Source organism: Sphaerodactylus townsendi, linkage group LG09, assembly GCF_021028975.2.
Source record: "Sphaerodactylus townsendi isolate TG3544 linkage group LG09, MPM_Stown_v2.3, whole genome shotgun sequence".
Taxonomy (NCBI): domain Eukaryota; kingdom Metazoa; phylum Chordata; class Lepidosauria; order Squamata; family Sphaerodactylidae; genus Sphaerodactylus; species Sphaerodactylus townsendi.
The window spans coordinates 87,803,598-87,827,672 of NC_059433.1; the positions used below are offsets into that span (position 1 = coordinate 87,803,598).

At 41.3% G+C, this 24,075-nt stretch overlaps 1 protein-coding gene across 2 annotated transcripts in view; it reads right to left on the bottom strand.

Moving 5' to 3' along the window:
- The window catches only part of CPQ (carboxypeptidase Q), a 192,654-nt gene that overhangs the window by 131,093 nt on the left and 37,486 nt on the right, over window positions 1-24,075 (bottom strand). For both annotated transcript variants that reach the window (XM_048508632.1, XM_048508631.1), the window contains exon 4: window positions 190-397. In XM_048508632.1, coding sequence (XP_048364589.1) covers window positions 190-397 — 208 coding nt within the window. The remainder of the gene's footprint in view (window positions 1-189; window positions 398-24,075) is intronic.

The window sequence follows — 24,075 nt, forward strand, 5'->3', positions numbered from 1 at the left end:
CTTCATATTCCAAACCAGGAAATTATGGAGTTTGGTGACATCACCAGGTAAAAATATTTTGGGACTAAACTCAGATAGCTGTTTTTTAAAAAGTCAGATGTCAATCCATTATATTGACTTGGGAAGTGCAAGACTCCATAGCATTTTTAATTGGTTACGTAAGTGTGAAATGAGCAAAGTCTCACTCACCTGCTCTGGGTACTTGCTTCCAACTATTTCTGCTACGGTGTTAAAGGAATCAGCATCTGGGTAGGTCTTGGCTTCCATCTTCAGAGTCAAAACAATCTTGGTGCCTCGAGAAGATAAGCGCGCCATCAGTTCGGCATCTTCAATTGAAATGCATGCAGTAGGAATCTTGCGCACACCTGACTGATAGGACTGCATCCCGGTATGTGGGCTGTACAGAACAAAAATGAAAAGGCTGTTGTATTGTCGAAGGCTTTCACGGCCGGATTCAACTGGTTGTGGTGGGTTTTCTGGACTGTGTGGCTGTGGTCTGGTGGTTACAGTGTGTGGCTGGCATCTTCAGAGTGTAACAGACTTCCCTCTGTGATACACCTCTGAAGATGCCAGCCACAGATGCAGGCGAAACGTTAGGAACAAGATCCACCAGACCACGGCCACACAGCCCGGAAAAACCACCACAACCAGAAAAACCTGTTGTTTATTTAATAAGTTTCCATGCTCCACCTTCCAAAGAATGTTCAAGGAGGCCTGCAAGTATAAAATAAAATTTAAATCAAGACAATCAGGCCATGTAACAATAAAACAACGAAAAGCAACATGCAGCAGCATAAACTGGAACCATTGAAACAAAGACTAAAACTAAGCTAACTAAAATCAAATTAAAATCCAAAATCCAAAAACCTCAACACCATAAACAATGAGTAACAAATTTTTTAAAAAATATATATATAAGTTTTAAGTACATAGCCAAATGCAATAAAGAAAGTGTAACTTAAAAGTTGTATATTTGGCTGTGCCGCTCCAAGACGGACCTGCAGTCTAGGGGCACATAGCCAGTGAGGGACACTGCTGAGTATTTATTGGTGCGGCCTGCGATCCAAGGCCCCCTATTAATGCATGGCGATGAGTCATGGTTGTCACACTTCCAGTTAACCAGCATATTCTGTGCCTGCATAGCAGACCTGGGGCTACCACCATGGCAGTTCGGTCCACAATAGTTTGAACTGAGGTGGCCACCATGGCTGACATGTTGGGACTCCAAGCAAAACAGATATGAACCATCAGCCATATATATAGGTTCAACAGTCCACATTCGCTCCGCACTGGACTGTTGACGGTTAATTGTGCATGTTTCAGCACAATTTATACAAGGAGGTTTGGATTGTGGGTCATAGTATCATCCACTGGGCCAGTGTGTATGCATTGTAATCTGGATGGGGCAGTGACCTTGGGCTTCATGGTAGCATAGCAATATCGTGGATCAGCTGCCAAGGGATGCACTGTTGCCTTGCTGCCAACATTAGAGAAGGTGATTGGTGAGAAGGAACCCCCTTGTGTGGTAATCATCCAAATAGGTAAAAACAAACTTCCAGCACAGAAAGGAATGGTCTTGGCTTGCCATATGGAGGCCCTGGTGTGATGGCTACAATGAACAACCATCTTGGAGCCGCAGGAAGGTGCAGACCCACTGCCCTGAACAGAGTGGACTTGGCTAGACACAGGGCCTATAAGGCCATGGGCCATTGGGTGATGCTGCTGAGCAGCAGGATCGTGGTTGCCTGGATATTTCTTACTGCCTAGCACCCCTTTATCAGAGGGATGGAGTTTACCTCTCAGAGTACAGCATATACACCTAGCTCCACAGCATACAGTAATTGTGTTGTGGGTTGACAGTCAGCTTAGGAAGCCTTGGCAGGAACAAGGGTGGTCCCTGATGTTTGGCGGGCTGCGCATGGGGACAGATTCGTTTTGGGGAGGAGGAGCCTGCATGCTGGTCTCCATAAGGGGCCTTGGGGGTGGGTTTAGCTTTGGCATCGCATACCCAGGTGGGGACTGCTGATTGGCTTGCATCCCTAGGCAGCAAGAGGAGATTCATTCAGAGACCAGCACCCAAATGGCTCCCACTGTCTTGCTGCTCCTGGTTCTCCTAGCTTGGGGGAGGGGTCAAACTGGAGACAACAGAGGTGCTGCCCAGTGATTAGATCCATCCCCTGCGCTTCTGATTCCTCAGACAGCAAACCAATAAACAAGATGGCCAGTTTTATTCCACAAAAATAGTTGTCTCGCTTGTTATTGTGGGCCCTCAGCCTCCCTCCCTCCTCCTTGGTATTTCTGTCTTTTAGGGATCAGAAGGCCTTATAACTATAATTACTTTGGCCTCGTACAGAGTCTACTGAAATCTAATTGCCCATGTTCAGTCGCAAGCCACAGACAGATTAAATGGGAATGTGCCTGCACAATCGGATGTAGACCTTCAAGAGGGTATGAACGACCTCGGATAAGAAATTATTGAACTTGTGACTCGTGTGTGCAACTTTTTTTTCTTAACAGCAACCTCAATATTTGAGGGCAGAAAGGTGGCAGATGGAACGACTTTTTTGGTAGGCATCCAGAAATGATAATAGAAAGCAGAAGCCAGCAACATAAATTGACAGAAGCTATAATAAAGATCAGCAGCCCTATATCTAATACGTGTGTGTGGAGATTCAATACATTTCCCAGTAACTGTTCCTTAAAATGAATCCTTAAAAGCTTTTTAAGTCTATCCCAATTCCTCAAAATACTAGAAATTGCTCACCAGTATTCGTGTACGTTGATTTAAACCAAAGCAACTCTAAGCACTGTTTTATGTCATCATGAAACAAGTCAATTAATTCAACTTCCTGAACAAATGTGCATGCCATAGTCAACCACAGATATTAATATGCATCTCGTTCCAATGTCTCCCAAAACTTTTGATTGTGCAGTCCACATGATGCTCGCACTACAGAATTAAACTGGGATCCAAGTAAGCGTTGGCAACTGCAAAAGGGTTTGATGTTTGACAGATCTGGTTTCTGTTCACTTCCTTTTGTTTATAAGGCATTTTGTCAAGTGTTTACAGGGAAGTAGGAATCGAGAATCTCTGCATACATACCCATTTAGATTTCTTGTAATGAATTTTAGTGGTGATGAATAAATAACGTTAATTTTCCTTTTCTCCCCCCCCCCCCCTTCCAAATGCTAACATGGTTTCACTGCTGGACTGGGAACTCAAGTTCAAATTCACCATGAAACTCATGGGTCATTTTGTGAATCCTCACAGGGATTCTCAGACTCTATATCAAATAAAGGCCTATAGACAATGTCAAGAAATTCAATCATTGTCAGAACTTTGGTCAAGTTGCTCAGGCTGTGAAATTTTTCTGTCTCCTTTAACTGGAAGACCCTGTCCTGATTAGATTCTGTTTTCCCTGTTTAATGTTGTGAGAACAAGCAGGGAGTATTAGCTACCCATCATAAGAACATAAGAACATAAGAACAAGCCAGCTGGATCAGACCAGAGTCCATCTAGTCCAGCTCTCTGCTACTCGCAGTGGCCCACCAGGTGCCTTTGGGAGCTCACATGCAGGATGTGAAAGCAATGGCCTTCTGCGGCTGTTGCTCCCGATCACTTGGTCTGTTGAGGCATTTGCAATCTCAGATCAAGGAGGATCAAGATTGGTAGCCATAAACCGACTTCTCCTCCATAAATCTGTCCAAGCCCCTTTTAAAGCTATCCAGGTTAGTGGCCATCACCACCTCCTGTGGCAGCATATTCCAAACACGTCTCGGTCTCTCAAAACATTAAAGAGATGTTGTGATTATCTGTGCCAGGCTGGCCCAAGTCATTAATGGGCTGACGTGTAAGTATGACCAGAAGCTTGGCTCTGGAAAGTTCCACTCAAATTTGGCTCTAATCAGTTGAATTAGATTCACCTGACCGTGATTGATGAATCCTTAGGAAAAAACGTACTATGGGGCTAGAGTTGCTATTCTATTCTGAACCTACCTGAAATGCTGTAACATCTCTTTGACTTATGCCTGCTGGAAGAAATTAAGGCTAACGCTAAATTGACTTTTAGAATTGTGCTAATATTTGCCTATTTGTGAGTGTTTCATTGTTTTATGTTTCAGCTAATTTTCTGCTAATATTCGGTCTGCTGTGTGTCCACTTACTGGTACTCTCAAGAACCCACATGAGCTGGGTGGCAAAAGCCCTAGGCTGTTTTCTTGACAGACAACAAGCAGATACAGGACACCATTTAGCTGCTATTTGTAACAGGAAATTGTTTTAGGGGGTCAAGTGGGATCTTAGAAGGTGAGAATCCCCTAGATGTGCAATCCCTTAGACCAAGTCTCCCTTACCAAGGGACTGACCTCATTAGTGGCCAACCTACGGATAAACTGTTTTATTATTTTATTTATTTAGTGGAATTTATAACCCATTCTATATGAAGGTCTTAGAGCAGCTAACAAAATTAGAAGCAACAGTAAAAACATCATCACCATCACGAGAACGCCACCACCATTTTAAAGTCATTTTGAAATAGTGTGAGAGCCCAAACTTGATCAAGACTACATCGGGGGCTGAGATGCTCTTGTTCCCCCTACACCTTATTGAGTGCCAAAATGGCCACACATATCCCACAGATGTTTCAGCACTTGGAATGGTACAAGGGAAAGAAAAGTGCTGCACTAGAGGCCCAGTTAGGACTTGGGTCCTCAAAGTATTATTGATAGCCATGAGACACCATCACATCCAGTTTAGTTCATAGACACTGACTTGGAGGGCTTTTGCCTGAAGTCCCATTCCTATTACACAAACCAATGTCTGGTCAATTGACTTTAGTCTTCTCCTCTGCCTGCTCAGCAGGTGTATTTGGAGGCCCACACTTATCTACTCTTTTTTCAGAAGCACAGTATTGGATCTGCTAGGGAACATAGCTGCTGAGCTCCACTGACCCTTTACTGCCTGACTCTCATTCATAGGGTCACCAATCTCCAGGTGGGGCCTGGAAATCTCCCCGTAGTACATCTGATCTCTGGATGATAGAGATCAGTTCTCCTGGAGAACATGGCTGATTTGGAAGGCAGACATTGTGGCATTATATTTTACTGAGGTCCTGCCCCTCCCCAAACCCCACCCACCTCAAGCTCCACTCCAAATCTCCAGGAATTGCATAACCCAGGGTCTGTAACTTTACTCCTGCATCAAGTTATGAACCTCCAGCTCTGCTTCTTTTTGGCACACTACTCCTCTGATCTCTAGGAAGTCCTGCCTGGTAATTGGACATGTTGGTGGTGTATCACTTCTGCTTTGGAATGCACTCAAGCTTCTGCAGGTCACCTTGCCCTACTGTTGTTTCAGGGGTGCACATTCAGTAAAATGTATGATTGCTTGGTTGTTCCAGTCTTTCTGCTCAGAGACTGGCCAACCAACTTCCATTAATTGTTCTGTCAGTGTTTTTCAAACTTGTTCCACGGAACCCTGGGATTGCACACAAGCACAACAAGTTCTACAGTAATACAGGGGGAAACTTGCCTGACATTACCAAACGCCTAGGGTACACCCTAGAGCAAGCTCTCAAGAAAGTCTAGATAGGTCATGAATATTTGCTTCATGAATACGTGGCTCATGAATACATGGCTTGAATTATAAATACAGTTATTCTAGTTGTTCCCTGGACCTATAGCTCCTTGGCATGTTTTTGTGATGACGGAGCTCTCCCTATCTGACATGCTCTTTCATGATTCGTAACACAACTGAAGTGTAGCTACTTTATCCACTTCCTTATTTAAATTTGATCTTTGTGAATAGCAAACTCAATGGGTATTGATAAGATTGTTGTATCATTATTTGCCTACTGCATGCTTAACATAAGTAGTTCAGGAAAACAAAATGAACTTAGTTCCAAGGTGATAACTAAATGATAATCACAATTTTGTCAAAGTGATATGAAACTGAACAATGGAACAACAGGCTTAAATTGCGACAGGGAGATAACCTGTGCATTTGGAGCTGACCAGACACCTTCTACACCACACCAAGAACTACAGCAGTACTGAGATAAAACAGTGAAAGTTGCTGGCAACCAATGCTAAGTCCAAACAAAACTGATTGGTACAGTGCAGAAGCCTAATTAACAGAAGAACCGCTGTACCCTGGCTGCCAATTACAAAAAGGCACCAAACTCAGGTGCAAACAAATAAATTAGATAATAAATTAAATAAATATTTGCACCTGAGTTTAAGTTAATGTTAAGTTTCATAACGTTTTTAGCATCATGTAGCATCTCCTAATCCAGTCCTAATCCTGACATCTAGTGCAGAAACACTTCTTTCATATAAACAAGAAAAAGTCTTTGTGAAAATCCATTAGAATCTTCAACTAATGTTTCTTAATCCCGAATAAATCCACTACTCTTGTTTATTTTTAAGAGGGCATTTGAGCATTCAATGTATTTTTCAAAAGAAAATGATGGCAAAAAACCCTCCATTCACTGCGTTGTTTGAGTGCTACTTCACTCTAGCCTTTTGGCAGACATTCTTCAAAATTCTCCAGGCTTTTGGAGAGGCTGGCCACGGATTGGCTGCCCCCTGGTGAGGCCCCTGCTGTATGTTGTCATCTTTAGCAAAGCCTCATATTGGTTCCATCTCTTTGAATTGCCGCCCCTCCCGGCCTTGGGCCCGGGCGCCACCCATATGGGATTTAAGTTGCCTCTGTTTTAGAATTTTTGTATGCTGCTATTGATTTTGAGGATTGTAATTATGTTTTAATTGTTGTTAGATATTAGGGGGATGAGGCAGTCTATGAAATCTAAATAAATAAGAAAATTAATAATACTAATACTAATACTAGTAATACTAGTAATACTAATAATACTAATAATAATACTAATACTACTACTACTAATAATAAAGTATATGTTTAATAAGTGGAGGAAGCAAACAGAATCATACACCTACTTTTGCGTGCTGGATGTAGTTTCTAAATTGCAATGCCTGGAGACGGAGCTTTATGAGTTAAAAAAAATCAAACTGTAAAAGTATTTAAATTAAGCTCATGACTTCTGCAATCAAAACACCTTCTTTCAAAAACCCAAACCAAGAATGTGTCTTTGCTTTGCTACTTCTCTGGCCTCAAAAAGGCAATCTGGAACAGGAGATAAACTAGGAAGTGTTTCCTAGCTGTAATCTAATCTTTTAGAAGCAAAAATTGTATGGTGCAACAAATAATATTGTATCCTGACGCTATTAGAAACAACCTTGCGGGTAACAGCCCTTTGGGAGAAATCCTACTCAGGTCTATTCATTTGGGTTTACTTCCATGAAAGTGTTCAAGTGCTGTCCTGTTAGGGAACAGCAAACCAGAGCAGGATGCTGTTAGTCTAATTTGGAACAGAACTTGGCAAACTAGAAAGTTTTCAACATTTCCTGCACCTTCTTGCTACAGGAGACAGGTAGAACTTACCCATCTCTTTCAAAGAGATTCTAAGGGAAACAACAGAGTTACTAATGGAAGACACTTCTTTTGCTACAGAGCATTTTTCTTTAAAGCAGCATAGGACGGAAGACAGCTTTTCTGTCTACCACTTTATCCGGCTTCCTTCTCTAAAGGCATCACACATAGTTCTCTACTTCTCCCTTTCATTCTCACAACAATCTTGGAAGGTAGGTCAGATTGAGACATAGTCAGCTTCATTACTGAATGCAAATTTTAACCCAGTTTCCACAAACCTAGTCCAACAGGCTGACAATTAAACCACACTGGGTTGGCTCAGGCAGGTGTCACATTTTATTTACTAATTTACTCATTGCTCCATTCCCTGCTGCGCATGCCTTCTGTCCATGTGGGTCCTGCAATTCCACAATTTTGATGGTGGCGGGGGACCCTCTCCATTTTTCACCAGAAGGAAAGCCGGTTGGATCCAACCCTCTGGCCTTCAAGAGTTTAAGATCTGAACTTAAGGAAGCAAATAGCTTTAAGTAAAACCAAGCTACAGCTCCTGCACAGGAAACCATATCACATTAGCACTGAGTAAAACTGACAACAGTCGTCATATTCATCTGAGAGATCGGAGAGCAGGTTGAGTTCCCAGTAGCTAAGGTGCCCTGCTCAGGACCATTCCCTTCTTCTCAGAGTGAAATGATTAGTGCTGAACTAATTTTTCTGCCCCACCCTGTGTCTCTATAGCCACTGTATACCAGTACTGCCTCTGATGAGACAGGGATCTCCAGGGACTGAGTAAAGGCTTTCCCCAGACCACCTACACAAGTGCATTAGAAGTTTTAATTAATTTGACTGCATACATACAAAAATACGTGACTCTGTCACTAACCCATGGGCTCAGTTCCCTTGCTTTGATGATCAATGGATTCAAGAACAAAGCCCAATAGAAGAGCAGTCACACTAGTTTGGGTAAGCCAAGAACCAGCCACGAGATAGTGAACTGTAAAGATTCTTCTTGGAACATGAATATAGTTTCTTCTGTATTGTAATAATTCTTTGGTGCTTGCGCCCCCATGCTTGGGTGTCTCTCGTGGCTGCTAACCTTTCGAAGAGGCTTTGAAATATTTAGAGGGGATGAATGTGTCACATACCTCATCCCACTAACCTTCAGACTCTGAATGAAATAAAAAGGAAAGAGCAACTTTGATTGGGACCGTTCTTTGATCTCTGATGCCAGCTTTCTGCAGATTGAACCAAGACCTTTCCCAACTGCATGACTTCTTCATTCTAATTCTTAAGTGATTTCACTGGGGCTTCAACACATGATTACTATTAACTCTTTCTATTAAAGAAAGAAAAGTACCAAAAAAAACCCCCAACAGCCCAGTAATCAGAAGAGAATACCCAGAAAAGGAAATTGGAAGTCAGACAACCAGGTTCAAATCCCCAGTCAGTCAGCTTGTGAGTGACCCTGGGCTCTCCACAATCCCTCAGCCTAACCTACCTCACAAGGTTGTTGCGAGGATAAGATGCAGGGAAGGAGGAGAATAAGGCACTTTGAGCCTCAATGAGGAAGAAAAATGCAAAAACAAAACTGCTGTCAAGTCACAGCTGACATAGGATTTTCAAGGCAAGAGACATTTGGAGATGGCTTGCCATTGCCCGCCTCCACCTCATTTCCCTGGTATTCCTTGAAAGTCTCCCATCCAAATACTACTCAGGGTCGGGGGTGAGAGTATGTGACTGACTTAAGCTCACCCAGCAAGATTCCATGGCCTGACTGGGATCTGAACTTAGTCCACCACATTAACCGCTACACCATGTTGACTCTCTAATAAAAAATTAAGAATATAAATAATGAAATGGTCACACAACTGATTCAATTAACAAGTCCTGTTAATTATACTTTCTCAGAAACAGAAAATAGGAAGTTAAATGCTTGACCCATTGTGTCAAAGGATAATTCGTGTCTTCAAAAGGCATAGTCAAAGGGTGTTGAGATGCAAGACAGCGTACTCCTAAGAAAGGGCCAAGATGAAGATGTAGGGCTCAGAGATACAGATAACAGGAGGCAAAGACTCTGAGTGATGATGTTGGTAGATCGAGAATAAGCAGCCTAATGCCAGGGACAAGTGGAAATGGGTCCACAATGGATTTTCTGGGACTCTTACAGTCCAATCATAAAATTATTATTATCATTATCATTATCATTATTTATTCGATTTGATAAACCGCCCTACCCCCGAAGGGCTCAGGGCGGTGTACAACAAAACGAGAACAACCATAATAAAACAAATCGAATAACCCCAGTTAAAATACAAATCTTAAAACTATAGCAGCAGCAATCCACAATACATAGTTAATAATGTGGTAATGTGGTAATTACTGCAGTCTAAATCCACTGAAGACTTATCATTGGAATAACTTGGATAGGATTGCACAGTCCGTTTGGTACTTTGGAAGAAAACTGAAAGGGTATCATATAAGAGTCAAGAATGTACATTGTACAAGGCAACATGAGCCCTTTCTCTGTGATCTTTTCTGACATAGTTCATTCTACAAGCTCTCTGATGTGCCATTTTTTTAGAAAAAATAAGCATCTTAAAGCAACTCTTAAAACCCCTGAACAGATTATGTCCTTGGTTAAACATCAGCAATGATGGAAGAGATGAGTAACGAGAACAGCAGTAAATTAACAAAGTATTGCGATGTCATTTCACAAAGCAGCTAACGGCCCCTGCTTTTAAACAAGTTGATGGAAAAGCACAGGGCCTTGAACTAGCTGGCAAATCACATATTCAGCCTGCGTACAGGGAAATAAGATGATCCTACTTCCATTCCTTGAATCGCTTGTTGGGAAAGCCCTTGCAGGTCCAACTATATGATTAATCAATAAATGGGTGGGGCCACAAAAAAGAAAAGCAGACGGAACATTTTAATTAGTAAAAATGGCTAGTTTCCTTTGTTGTAGCGTATGATTAAGGTAGTTGTAACTGGGGTGGTGTGCACTATGTGGCTCTTGATTAACCTCATGACTCCGCTATTGTGAGATTTTTCCACTGTTGCCATGTGAGCAAAACAAATCAGAAATACAGCAAAACAAAACAAATTAATCATTTGAAAATGGCAACAGTTGGCAAGGGACAGGTGTACTGCCATGAAGACTATTTTGCTCATTATTTGAAGTGGACTAAGTTTCAGTGATAGTGTGCATATACACACATACCTCCAAATGTTCAATATCATCATAAAGATGGATTAAAACCTAGGATATTTAATTGGGGGGGGGGGTTACTTGCCTTGTGTTTCCAAAAGTTTCTTTGTTTTTCGGTTTTTCTGATAGAGCTGCACCTACCATTTTATAGAACTGCAACAGCAACAGTAAAATATTATGAAACATGTGCAATAAGTGGGGCTTTATATAATGAAAAAAGCCACAAAATGATAACTTGGAAAAGTTGGAAAAATTACTCTCAAAGACCGATTTTTCGCGCGTGACTGCATTTCTCTCTGCTTTGCTCTTTCAAAAATTTTGCAGAAATCTCAGCCCATCCCCCAACTTATACGTGGCTGTTAAAGTTCATTTTCGATTCCAACTTCTAACATGTGCATGCAAATTCATTTCTACAGACCACTCACCTTCTAAACAGACTGTGCTAAGCAAGTAAGAGCAGCAGACATTCAAGGACTGAAGGCTGAATTGATATTTTCCTTAGCTTTAGGTTTAGGCTCATAAAATCCTTTTCACTGTTTCCAACAGGTGCCAGCTATACAGTAAAGCCCTGGTTAAATTTAAATGCCTTGGGAAAACTATGATTCAGTGGAACAACAGCTTGGATGACAAGTGGTATGATCTAACAGATGGCATTGCTGAAGAAAGTGACAGCGTAGATGTCTTGCTCTGAGCACGCTATATTCAGGTTTATTTACTGCTTCATTAATTACTATAACTATAAACAAAACTGCTTATCAGATTAAGTTTCAAGCTGTACAGTGCAGGGAAGCTTGCTGGTAGCCATTTCAACTGGAGAAACTTTCAAGTTATCAATGTATTGATTAGGGTTGCCAATCGCAAGGTGGGGCTCGGAGATACCCTGCAAAGTTACTCCAATCTGAAACACATCAGTTTCAATGAGCTTTGACTAACCCTGAAGAGGATTGCACTAAAAATACAGTGCACTAGACATTAAAATAACTGTCTATAAGAAGCATAAAATGTACACACACTACAAGCAAATTTACAAAAACCACAGTGATAAGAACAGAATGGAAACTGTCAGCAAAGAGACAGATTAATATTTTAAAACCTACTAAAAAAGGGAACATTCACACATCCCCAACTACACACTGGACAAGAGACAGTCCATCAAGCAAAGATTACCCATGTTTCACATTGTGCTTTTTTGAAAACAAAAAGGCTCTTATGAGTTTCTTCTATGAGGCAGCTATCTGAAAATGCTTATAATTAATACATATAATTAGCATCTGATCAGACAAATTAAAACTGTTTCAAGAGTGTTGTAATTTACATTTCTAAATGGGAACACATTGTTCTTGTTCAGATAAGGTCTGGCATTTTGATAGGTTTGGATACCATTTCCCATCTGTGATAGTAGCCAGTTTTAGGACTAAACAACACTGAAGTTCGTGATCAGAATTCCTGACAAGTAGCCTGACTTTAAAAAAAAATAGCTATGGACTCCAATACAAATTGGGATCATTACACTGAGGAACAGATTTGTCTCTGCCAGGCTTATGGCTGAGGAAAGCGCTATTTTGTTCCATCATTAGGGGCCGGCCTTCTATATTAATTCTCAAGCCACTGATATACTAGTTTTCTGTTTGGGGTCCTTCTGAGATACATCTGGCTTACTGTCAAATGTTCTCCTGTACTACCATTCATCACCAGGACATTTGATTTCAATTGATTTTAAAATTATTCTGAATGATTTCAAAGGGTAACATCTGCCCCACTAGATAATTTAAAGGTTGATTAGATGGTTTTATTTGGGTTTTTTAGGTTTTATATTATTTCAGAACAGATTGTTATAAATTGTTGTACTTTACAAATGTTGTTATTTGCTCTGAGCACCACTGTCGTGGTGGGGATATTAACAGAAAGAACACACAAACAATTAAAACTCTCCACTTCATGCCATTCCCAGGATTGAAGATGTTCACTGGAGCTGCCTTTAGTCACAGCATAAAGGCAGCAACAAGTTCTATTTATTGCATTATAATCATTGTATTATTTCTTATTGAATATTATAAGTATTTATTGAAAATACTTTTATCCAAAGCAAGGACTCCAAGCATCTTACAACTGGAATTAAAACAAACAATTCAAGCAACAGTAATATTAAAACAACAAAAGTAGAGAATCCAACCAAAGATCCATATTGCCTTTTTACTACCCCTAACAATTTAGTCTTACACCTCTTTGTCCAGACAAAAGAATAGGTGCCCCACTGCTTCCAAAAGGTTGCTCCACATGTTAGGAACAGCCATGGTGAAAGCACTAAGGTGCTTCTAACATATCTGTAGGTGGAGGCAGAGAGGAAGCCTTGTTGGAGTGAGCCGTGCAGCTGCACAGGTTGATCGGGAAAGAGGTAGTCCATCAAGTATCTAACAAGAGGAGCTTTGAGTCTTGAAAGTTTATGCCATGGAAATCCTGCTGGTCTTCAAAATGCCACTGGCCTCAAATCTTCCTCTATGAAGTGTGTGGTCCCCAGGATATGAAAGGCTTTACTGTTATGACATAGAATCCTGAATAGGACTCGAAGATAAACAGACAACCAATATAAGAGCATCAAAATAGGTGTTATACAGCCCAAATAACCTGAGATAATTTAAGAGCAACAGAAGTTTGAGATGTCTTCAAGGGAAGCCTTACACAGAAAACATTACAACAGACTACTCCTGAGGTGACCATAGCATGGATTCAAGTAGCTAGATCATCAGAGTCTAGAAGGGAGGAGAAACTCCATGCTATGGAACGTTGAAAGAGAGCAGTTTTGCCCACTGTATTCACTGGCTTTTTTAAAATAAGGGCTGGGTCTAGCAAGACTCCCAAACTTTTAGACAAATCTATCCCAGGGAGCTGAAGCCCATATAAATTCCCCTCCGAAACTCCAGCCTTATGAGTCAGCATCATTTCTACCATATCGGGAGTTGGTTTCATCTTGTTCAGATATCCCTACCTTACATGTCTTTTTGCCCTAGTAGTGTCCAACTTGCTGGGGGTAAAGTGTAGATGACTGAGGAAAGCAATGGAAAACCACCTCATAAACACAATTTTCCTAGTAGACGTCATGATGGGACATTGACCCATGGGTCAGTGATGATCTTGTGCTTGCACAGGGGACTCTCTTTTCCTTTTTAGTGCCTAAACCAGACTACAGGAGCTTTTTCAGTCAGAGAAACATCATGAGGAAAAAAGGCAAACTTCCCAGCTGCTTTTTAAGACCAGACAGAACATTGGCAATTCTTGTCAGAGACCTCCCAAGGCTCTTTCATGTGGCCCTTTAATACTAAAGAAATAGCAAAAAGAACAGGACACAAAGGTATCATGCTTCAGTAACTTGTGCCAAGCTGAGTGGATCAAGCACTCTAAAGTGCCCAGTTGCAAGAAGGAAGTGACTCACCACACCCAAGGGCACCAGTGGTGCACCGAAGCAGCAATTCTATGCAGCAGCTGAAAAAAGGGGCCCCTGCAATGTTACCCTGTAGCTTGAATTTGTATGTCTGACCACTCAGATGGTTTACTAGCCTTTCTGGTGTTATGATACTGTGATTCAGGTACTTCTGAAACTCCCTCCCAGCTACACTAACACCGGCCAATATTCTAACTTTCTGAACGTTCAACCACTTTCTTTTTTAAATCCAGTTTAAACATCAAAACATGTGTGAATTCCTGCTTCTATTCCAAATTTTATCCTAACAGTCATATTGTAGCTTCCACATGGGCAAAGCAAAGCAAATCAATACCATGCATTCTCCAGAAGACTAAATATTTGAATTCCTGTTTATTGATTTTTAAGTCAATGTTTGTTTTTACCGTTTATTTTTGCCAAAGTTCTGTTACTTTTGGCCCAAGAGGGCATCATTTAGGAGTCTTATGAAATGTTGACAAGTTGATGCCAGCAATTGCCCCAGGAGAAAAAGGAGGATTGCTAAACCAGGAGATTCAATGTTTTTAACAAGCAAAATTTCCTATAAACTGTGCTGACTCTATGAGCTGAAGCCTCATCAAAGTCAACTGCAAAATTCTTTCAACATCAGTGGGACTAAAATTTGAATTCAGACAAATTCCCAGTATGTGAATAACACAAGGGTTCTTGTAGATGACCTGGCTTTATCCTAGTATTCAAAACAAAATCATCCTCGAGATAATTATCCCATTACAGTCATCGCTGTTAAATGACCAGGCACTGATTCTGGAGGTATTATCTGAACAATCAACAATGTCTGGAGACTTCCCTTGATGTCATGTTCAGAAAGAACCTTCAACTTCTCATTGTCTTCCTCAGTTAATTTCACTAACCAAAATGGATAAAATTAGCTAAGCAATATAATGAGCAGTAAAAGTCAGTCCTGGATGGGCCAGGCTAGTCTGATTTCATCAGATCTTGGAAGGTAAGCAGGATAGATTCTGGTAAGTATTTGGATGGAAAATCACCAAGGAAGTCCAAGCTTGCTCTGCAGAGGCAGACAACAGCAAACCATCTCTGTTTGTCTCTTGCCTTAAAAGGCATATGGGGTCTTCCTAAGTCCAGAGCTGTATTAACCCATGGTCGGACCCCTAGACTTTCAAGTACTTCACCCTCTCCAACACTTCAGTCTTTCGCCCCCACTACAGCTGACAGCTTGACCCTGGTGCAGTAGGTACCAGGCCACAGTACATAACCCTGTATCCATTTTGAGGGTCTCCTGAAGAATTTTACTTACAATCCTTATACATAATTGCTTAAGGGATGGAATGTCTGATGACAAACTCCCAACCAATAGGTGTGCAGGACTCACAACTTTCCATCCCATCCCTGCCAAAATTCCCCCAACCCAGGAGCCTCCTCTGCCCCAAACAATATGGGCTGCTCTCCTGGAGGGGAAGAGGAGGAAGAGGAAGGGGGAGTCCTCCTCTGCTTGAGCCCATTTTATTTTAATTTAAAATGGGCTTCACAACTAGTTTTTAAATATTTTTATTGAAAGAATAGAATTCTTCAGGAAAGCACATTTTGGGAGTTTAACTGTTCAACAGAGTAATATTTTGAACTGAATAATTTTGTTATTATTTATTAAAATATATAATTTATGGATAATCATTTTAATATAAGAGACTATTTGTTGCTCAGCAATAAAAAAGCAGTTAATTATCTTATTAATAGAGATTATACAAAAGAATCAATTAATTGTAATTGGAATATGGGAGTGTTAATACAGAAAAAAGAAAAGAAAACAGAAGGTGAGAAAAACTGTTATTTATTTGTTCTATCAGGACATGTAGAAATTTTACATCAATTATACAAAATGAAATTTATAAATCAACTAATACCAAACTATGAGACTTAATATTGTTCTTGTACTTTTTGCCTCAGCAAAAAAAGAAAAGATGGGCCCCTAGCCCCTACGAGGCTCCTAGGCTTCTGTTTAGTCAGCCTTGTGGATAATACGGCTGTGTCTAAGTCAGCTGTGACCCGACAGCACTTTACACACACAAAAAACCATCCATCCAGAACTGTAAGCTTGCCATCAAACAAGAAGTGATAGCTGCCTGAAGGGTGTCTCCAAAATCAGGAACAGTTAGAGTCTGGTTGTTTGTACCACAGTGAGTGCCATGAGTAACCGGGCTCTGAGAACTTGGATTCAAGCCCTTCTCTATAGAAGATACCAATGAAATTACTAGCTATCAGCAGCCATAGAGTCCTGGAACTAGAATACGACCAAAATATATCAGTTTCTGAGAGACAGCGTATAAAAAGCCTTCAAATCTGTAGATCTAAGTCAGTGGAATATTTTCAAGTTAGCAACTCCAAGGCAGAAAAGCAAAATATCAACAAACAATTTTAGAAGGTATTTTAAGTTGGTATTTCAGTTAATCTTCGTGGCTTTCACAATTAAGTCTCAGAGAGGAACTTTATGGCCCAACTAAGATCATTTCTACCACACCAAAAACAAACACACACACAAGCAATGTCACCAATATCAGTCAACGTCTACAGAATTACCACATGTATTCTACTGCAACATGTATATTGGGAAGACTGAGTACATGCCTCCATTTTGTATTGTTGTAGGCTCACAGAAGACATGACTATAACACTGGAAAAAGATGTAGGAAGAACCCACAATGTCTCTTCAACACAGCCTGGCGTATAGTGGAGGGAACAGGATATAGAAACCTTGCTGGTCAGTACCTAGATGGGGAGACCTTCTTGAACCCCCAGATCCACCACACTGAATTCCATGACAGAAGAATGAAAGGTTATGAATATACCAATATATAAAACAAAAATGTACTGTGACATGGATTTCTGAAAGGGAGATTTCATATTCCAAAGATTCTAATTTGAAAACTCCCCCCACCCGTCCTAGCAAATCTAGAGTACTGTTTCTAAAGCTATAAACATTGTGTTTGGCAGCCTTGACCAATAAGAAGAAGCTAGCCTGCCAAGGCAAGGAAAGGTACTTTGAGCATTTTCTAGTATGAGGATGTTATAACCTTGAACAAACATGAATAGATCCATGCATTCCCATAAAACGGAGTGAGGAGAATATTGAGGGCGCATCTTTGCAGGAAAGAGAATAATTTAAAGGGATGGAGATCAGAAAGCATTCAGCTACCAATTTTACCTCACTTTTATTAAGGGACCTAGGGACATTCTGATGAATACACTTCTAAGAATGGATTTCTAAGAATCAAGCTAAACTATAAAACTCAGCTAGATCTCAGGCAATGTCCTAACAGCGAAGAAATGACCCTCTCTCTGGGCTCTCAACTACTTGATAGATAAAAGTATTTGAAAAATGGAAGTCTGTGAGAACAGCAGTACCCAACATGGTACTGACTGATGCTTTTTCAAATGACTGAAAACGTGTTTTTTTTAGTGGGCAGGCCCAGATGGGGCTTTTATCCAATGAGGGTTCTGATTCGCTCTGCACATTTCGTAAAATGCTCCTTTGGCAGCAGCTGCCACCATAGCAAAAAGATCTCCATTGTGTGACTGAAGGTAAGCTGTGGCAGCCATTTGGTTGCTGGCTCCACCTCCTGTGGCAGCCAATTTGTAGCTGCACTGGCCGCACTGTACCAGAACTCCAAAGGTGCTCACAAGTTCAAAAACTTTGGGGATCCCTGGTCTACAAATTCCATCCCTGGAGTTTCTGGAGCAGGTCTAGAAGATTATGGGCTCACTCTAGAACATGGGTCTGCAACCCGCGGCTCTCCAGATGTTTATGGACTACAAATCCCATCAGGGGCTGATGGGAATTGTAGTCCATGAACATCTGGATAGCCGCAGGTTGCCGACCCCTGCTCTAGAACAAGAAAAATCCCCTGGAGTGAAGTCAGGGAGCTTGGGGCATGTGTGTGACAGGGGGTCTTTTGTCTGGGAAAAATTCTCAGACACAAAAAGGGAATAGAATAAAAAGTATAAATCTTGCTGGATCTGCAGGAGAACTGCACTCCCCTCATATCTGAAGAACTCTGATCCAGTATTATTTGTGCATTCATTTAAGCTATTTAAAGCTATATGCATCCTTGACATCATTATGGTATCACTACCTTCTTTTCAGAGGATAGAAGTAAACTACAGAAGCCATTTTTGGCTTCCATACTCCAACCCACACAGTTTTAAGAGAACAGAATGAAGTCATTTTCCCTTCAGCCAAAACACAGTGAAGAAGTACCTGGAGTTTTATCCATCCCTCCTTAAAGGATACTGCTGCTTGTTTGAGCATCCGTCTTCTCACCTCACTGTGCTAAATATACACTTAATAACACACATTGCAGAAGAAGATTGCTGACACTAGCTAGGGCTGTAACATTCTGCTTCAGTATGTCTTCCAGGTCCATGGAGTAATCCATTCCTAGTCCCACTTTATCTTGAGAAAAGGTACCATTCTTGCAAACAAGGCCGCAAACTGAAGAAAATTACTAAGATGCAATCTCTGCAAAAACCTGTGTGGGACTTCTCTCTACAAACCTCTGATGAGAAATCAGGTGTTTTTTTCCTCACTGTGGTCCAGCAGCACCCCACAGCCAGAAAACTGGCAAAGTGAAATCAACTCTTTCAATCTAACAAAAAGCAACAAAGTCTGAACTGACAATGCCACCTGTTGCTGACTGACAAGTGGCTGTGTGTCCAGTTCAGTCTACTCAGTGAAGTTTGTTGCTAGGACAGCCAGAAAAGGAAAGATACAGCAGGTTCCTAAGAGGAAGTACTGAAAACTGAAAAATCTGTCCTGTCCTTAAAAATTTCCTTCTGTCACTCGATTTCTATGTAATGGCCACAATGACATGAGGCTCTTGTATCATCTTTTTTAGAAGAAGAAGAAGAAGAAGAAGAAGAAGAAGAAGAAGAAGAAGAAGAAGAAGAAGAAGAAGAAGAAGAAGAAGAGGAGGAGGAGGAGGAGGAGGAGGAGTTTGGTTATATCCCCCCCTTTCTCTCCACCAGGGGAGACTCAAAGGGGCTTACAATCTCCTTGCCCTTCCCCCCTCACAACAAACACCCTGTGAGGTGGGTGGGGCTGAGAGAGCTCCGAGAAGCTGTGACTAGCCCAAGGTCACCCAGCTGGCATGTGTGGGAGTGTACAGGCTAATCTGGATTCCCCAGATAAGCCTCCACAGCTCAGTCGGCAGAGCGGGGAATCAAACCCGGTTCCTCCAGATTAGAATGCACCTGCTGTTAACCTCCTACGCCACTGCTGCTCCTTTTAAATTAACAGAAGAGCAAAAAAACCAACAATCCTCAATTCCTATTGTATTATATAAGCGGTTTTAATAATCCTCAATAAGAGCATTTAAAAATGACACTGAACTTTCTCCTTCTAAAATTACAGATAATACAGATAGGTAAAGGCAGTCCTCTGTGCAAGCACCAAGACATTACTGACTTATGGGGTGATCTGGCACAGAGTGATAAGCTGCAGCGCTACAGTCAAAGCTCTGCTCACAACCTGAGTTTGATCCCAACGGAAGTCAGTTTCAGGTAGCCAGTTCAAGTTTGACTCAGCCTTTTATCCTTCCAAGGTCCATAAAATCAGAACCAGCCTGATGGAGACAACGTGCAGATGACTAGGGAGCAGACGGCAAAAAAGCTACGCAGCAGTAAGCACAGTCTGCCTAGCGAATAATGTGGTGATGGTGACAAATTAGGTACCTTCAAAACAAATTGATTCTTGGCATCTCTTTCATCTCTGTTTTCATTTAACTGGAAAGCTAAAACTCCACAGTGTCCAATTACAAGTGACAGCCAGCTCTGGCACACTCCATCTGCATTCATGTCCCTTATTTCTAAACTGAATATATGCATCTGAACATACAAAGCTGCCTTGCACCTTTCCAGATGTTTCCACTGCATTCAGGACTGTCTACTCCAAGTGGCCGCCATAGCTTGCAGGAAGAGAATCTTTCCAGGTCTGTACAGAGGTCCTTTAACTGGGTGTATTGTGCCAACGAGTTGAATTTAGAGGATCTTCCATATGTACAAAATGTATTGCTCCCTATTTCCCCTCTACCCAACACAACTGCAACTTTTGCTTGTCAGTTTAACTACCCCTAAAACTAAATGTTTTCATACTGTTGAAAACTCTTTTAGGAGAATACATGGCATCTTTAAAGACGGAAGACCACATCCAGGGCTCTGGAGACAGCAGCCATTTTGAACCATGTGCTTGCACAGGGAGCTGGCACAGCCTGCCAGGCAATGGGAACTCGATGAGGACTCTAACCTTTTAAGCTTTAAATGCCTACCCTGTTTTAACAACTGCTAGTGTATGTTTAGGAGAAAGGATAGAGGATTTAGTTTATCTCTCCTTTGTTTGGGAAACTCTTACTTTCGATCTGGTGCAGTGCTAAAATATACTTGTAACCAAACATTTTTTAATAAATACTTGCAGACCTTAGATGTGGGGAAAAAAGTTCTCTGTACCACAGAAGGCCTCCCACTGTCTATTTGGATCACGATATCTAAATATAAGGGGAAGGGTTGGCAGCTGGAAAGCACCTCAGGACTCAATCTGCCTGTATGGAACCCAGGACAGGAAACCGGGGAGGCCAGGCCTCCCAGGGTTGCAAAGGGCTAGATCTGACCCTCTCCCCGTGGGAAGTCCCCTCAAATGGTCAGGTCAGGCAGCAATACACAGAGAAAGCAAGCCCTTTCCAGGAAAGAAGCTGGCAGCCCTGGGAGAGGGTTGGGGGGGCCGAGGAATAGGACCTGCCAGGCAAAAGCAAGCCCATTCATACAATGGCCAATTAGCCATGCCAGCAGAGGGGCTGATGGGAATTATGATCCATGAACATCTGAAGCACGCAAGTTGGACACCCTTGCTATGGATGCGAATATAGGTTTGGGCTGAACAAGGTCATTAATGACAGGAGTTTGGCTGGGACACTGATTCATAGGGTTGCCATGAGTCAGAAGCGAGTTGACGGAATTTAACACACACATACACACATTGTTACTGGGCTTAAATCCTGGTTATTGGAGTAGCTGATTTTTATGAGATCATTTTAAGAATATATTTTGCTACCTGTTCTTACTGGGGATTGTTGCTTAATTGCTGTTGTCTTAATAATAACATTCAGGCAGAAGAGACAGAGGTGTTTCCCTTATTTATGAGTAAATTTGTAGTGGACTTTGCAGGGCTTGGTTCTTTTAAAATGAATTACTTAAATGTTTATTATTTGCAATTAGAGCAAAATAGATCTACAAATCTGGGTGCTGGTTTATTTATGCCATACTCTGCCTTTACAGGGCAAAATGGTGGAGGATAAATCAGTGAAGAAAGAACTATGCATATTATCCTGAGTTTCCTGAATGTTCAGTTTTTAAAATGCACCTTGCAGAAAAAAAATGTAAGCGAATCCAATATGCAAATCCATATTTACTGTTTACATGGTATGGAAGTTCTGGCATATGCCTCAAATTCTAAAGTCCACAAATCCCTAAATTGTAGAGACCTTAGCTTTCTCTGACTTTTTTCTGAAATTGAAATTTAGGAGCATTAGTGTTTATCCATTATTAAGCATCTTACCGTCTTAAACTCTTCTTTGAGAACAGAATTTGGGACTCATCAAAGTGTACATAGTTGGCTGCAGCCACTGTTTTGCACAGCATGACATTCTTTCCAGCAGAGCTTTTGGTCTTTGTCATTATATAATTGTGTACAATACAAAAGGCACAGTGAAGAAGACTTCATTCAGTCTGAGAACCTATGCTAGAAGCTTCCGCACTTGAAGCATCATCTAGCTATACATTCTTCTTAAGTCTTTCCTCTTCATATTCCTGTCATTTTTATGCTTCAGATAATCTCCCCTTGTCTTTTTTTGCTATCTCTATCTTTTCACTAAAGTTGAGCCATAAGGAGCCTTTTGCTAAGATTGAACAATAAGCAGCTAAGTTGATTTGGATGCATTTTATTGCATCACCTTAAATTCTCCATATCATATAATGGCTGGTGGACCTCAGGAGTCTCCATCAAGCTCTTTGGAAGCTCCTCTAAACCAACAGTCTTGTTGCAGTTCCATCCTGTGATGTCTCTTTGACTCACGGCTCCCATCAGAATGAAAGGCCCTCTAGAAGACCAAGAAACACTGTTTGTGTTCTTAAACATTCCTTCATTTTAAAAAGGCCGGACATTATAGTGTGAGCAGGCCACACCACAGGTCAGGGGAAAAGACTTTTATGCATAATCTCAGGGCGGTTGCTTTGGAAATGAACCGTAAGTAGCAATGCTGAAGATCTCTCCAGAAGAATGTATAGATCTACTGCCTGCTACAGCAGACAATATTAGAGAAAGTGAATCAAGGGCTGTGATGAAGGAAGAAGTTGTCTGTAACTGTATTAGAAGAAGTCACACCAGCCTGTTAAAAACCACGATCCTCCAGAGAAACCAAAGTGAATAGCCAAATGGTTAGATCAAAGGATTGTTTAGAAACACATGGCAGGAGGAAGTTCTCCTGAGAGGTAAAGGAACAAAGGAAATTAGATTCTGCCACGGGATGACCAAGGAGATGCATCTCCTAGCGAGAGGTCAAGTAGAAAAGATAATGAAGCGATGTGCTGAAAATCTCTGTAACAGGGGTACATTTATTTCTTTGTTTTGATTTTACAATAAAATCTTTAGGTACTGGAGAAAAAGAACTGACCAGAAACACAGGAGTTTGCCTCCACAAGTCCTGGCAATTAGTTATAAGGATGCTTGTGAGAGTAAGGCAGTGCCACATATAGGGTGGCTTCAGAGGTTCAAGATTTGTGGCAGTAAAAAAAACACAATAACCTTCATGTAGTTTTCTGCACACTGCTCATAAATGTTAGCTTCCCCTAAAAAATGAATTTTTCCAGGCCTCTTGGTTTGTCAAGGAAATCAGGACCCGCGAGTCCACAACTGTACCACCAGTTTAGCAGGCCAAACAGCAGACAGTCTGTCTGAAAGGAGCCGAGCTCATTTGAGCTCTTTACAGACCACTTGATATCATAAATGTTAGATGGAGTTCATTTCTGAAACACTATGATTCAATTTTCATATGCTAAGGGATGAAAATAAGCAACTGTTTCACTCCCACAGAACTTTCCTCAGCTGTCACACAGTAGCGGCTGGAACTGAAGGGAGTGTCCTGGAAATGAGCCTCTTGTGAAACTTATTTTCCCTCCTGGTAACATGCAGCATTGAGAGGTTTACTGATGCCTGGGCCCCAGGTGGAATGAGGCAGGATGAGAAATTCAGAATGTAATCTTCCCTAAACATGTTGTGGGTACCCATCAAACATTAAGGCAAGAAGAGGACGTTGCCCCCCAAAAGATGTTCTGAGTGTGTCCATGGAGCCTTACCTTTCGCGAACTGGAGAACAGTTGAATTAAGTGCTGGTGCCTGAATAGCTGAGTCTTTCTCCAACCTATAGCCCTCCAGGTATTCATGCACTATGATTCCCACCAGCTCTGCTAATTGGCCATGCTGGCAGGGTCTGATGGGGATCACAGTCCATGAACATCTGGAGGGCCACAGGTTGGAGACCCCTGCTTTAGAGCTTATATGCCAACTACTGACTTCTGGTTTTATTTTTTTGGTTGTGCGGCTCTGACTGATGCAAGCCAAATACAGTGAAACAGACAACGTGGAAACAAACAACAAATACATATATATTGTGTTTGTATTTTAGTTGTCACCAACACTTTGGCAACTGCAAAACCCATAGAGAGTACAGGTGTTCCACAGGAGAAATTTCAAAAGGCTAAAGAGTTTTGATAGCACTAGCAAAATTTCTCAGGGGGAAAGGGGGCTTGCACATCTAGATTTTTGGTATATATATATTATTGTACGTTTGTTTAAAGTCTCCAGTACCATGGAATATTGACACATGCAGCTATCAAATATATGTGTGATATCAACAGTGATAACAGTGACAGAAGCTCTTGAAAAAC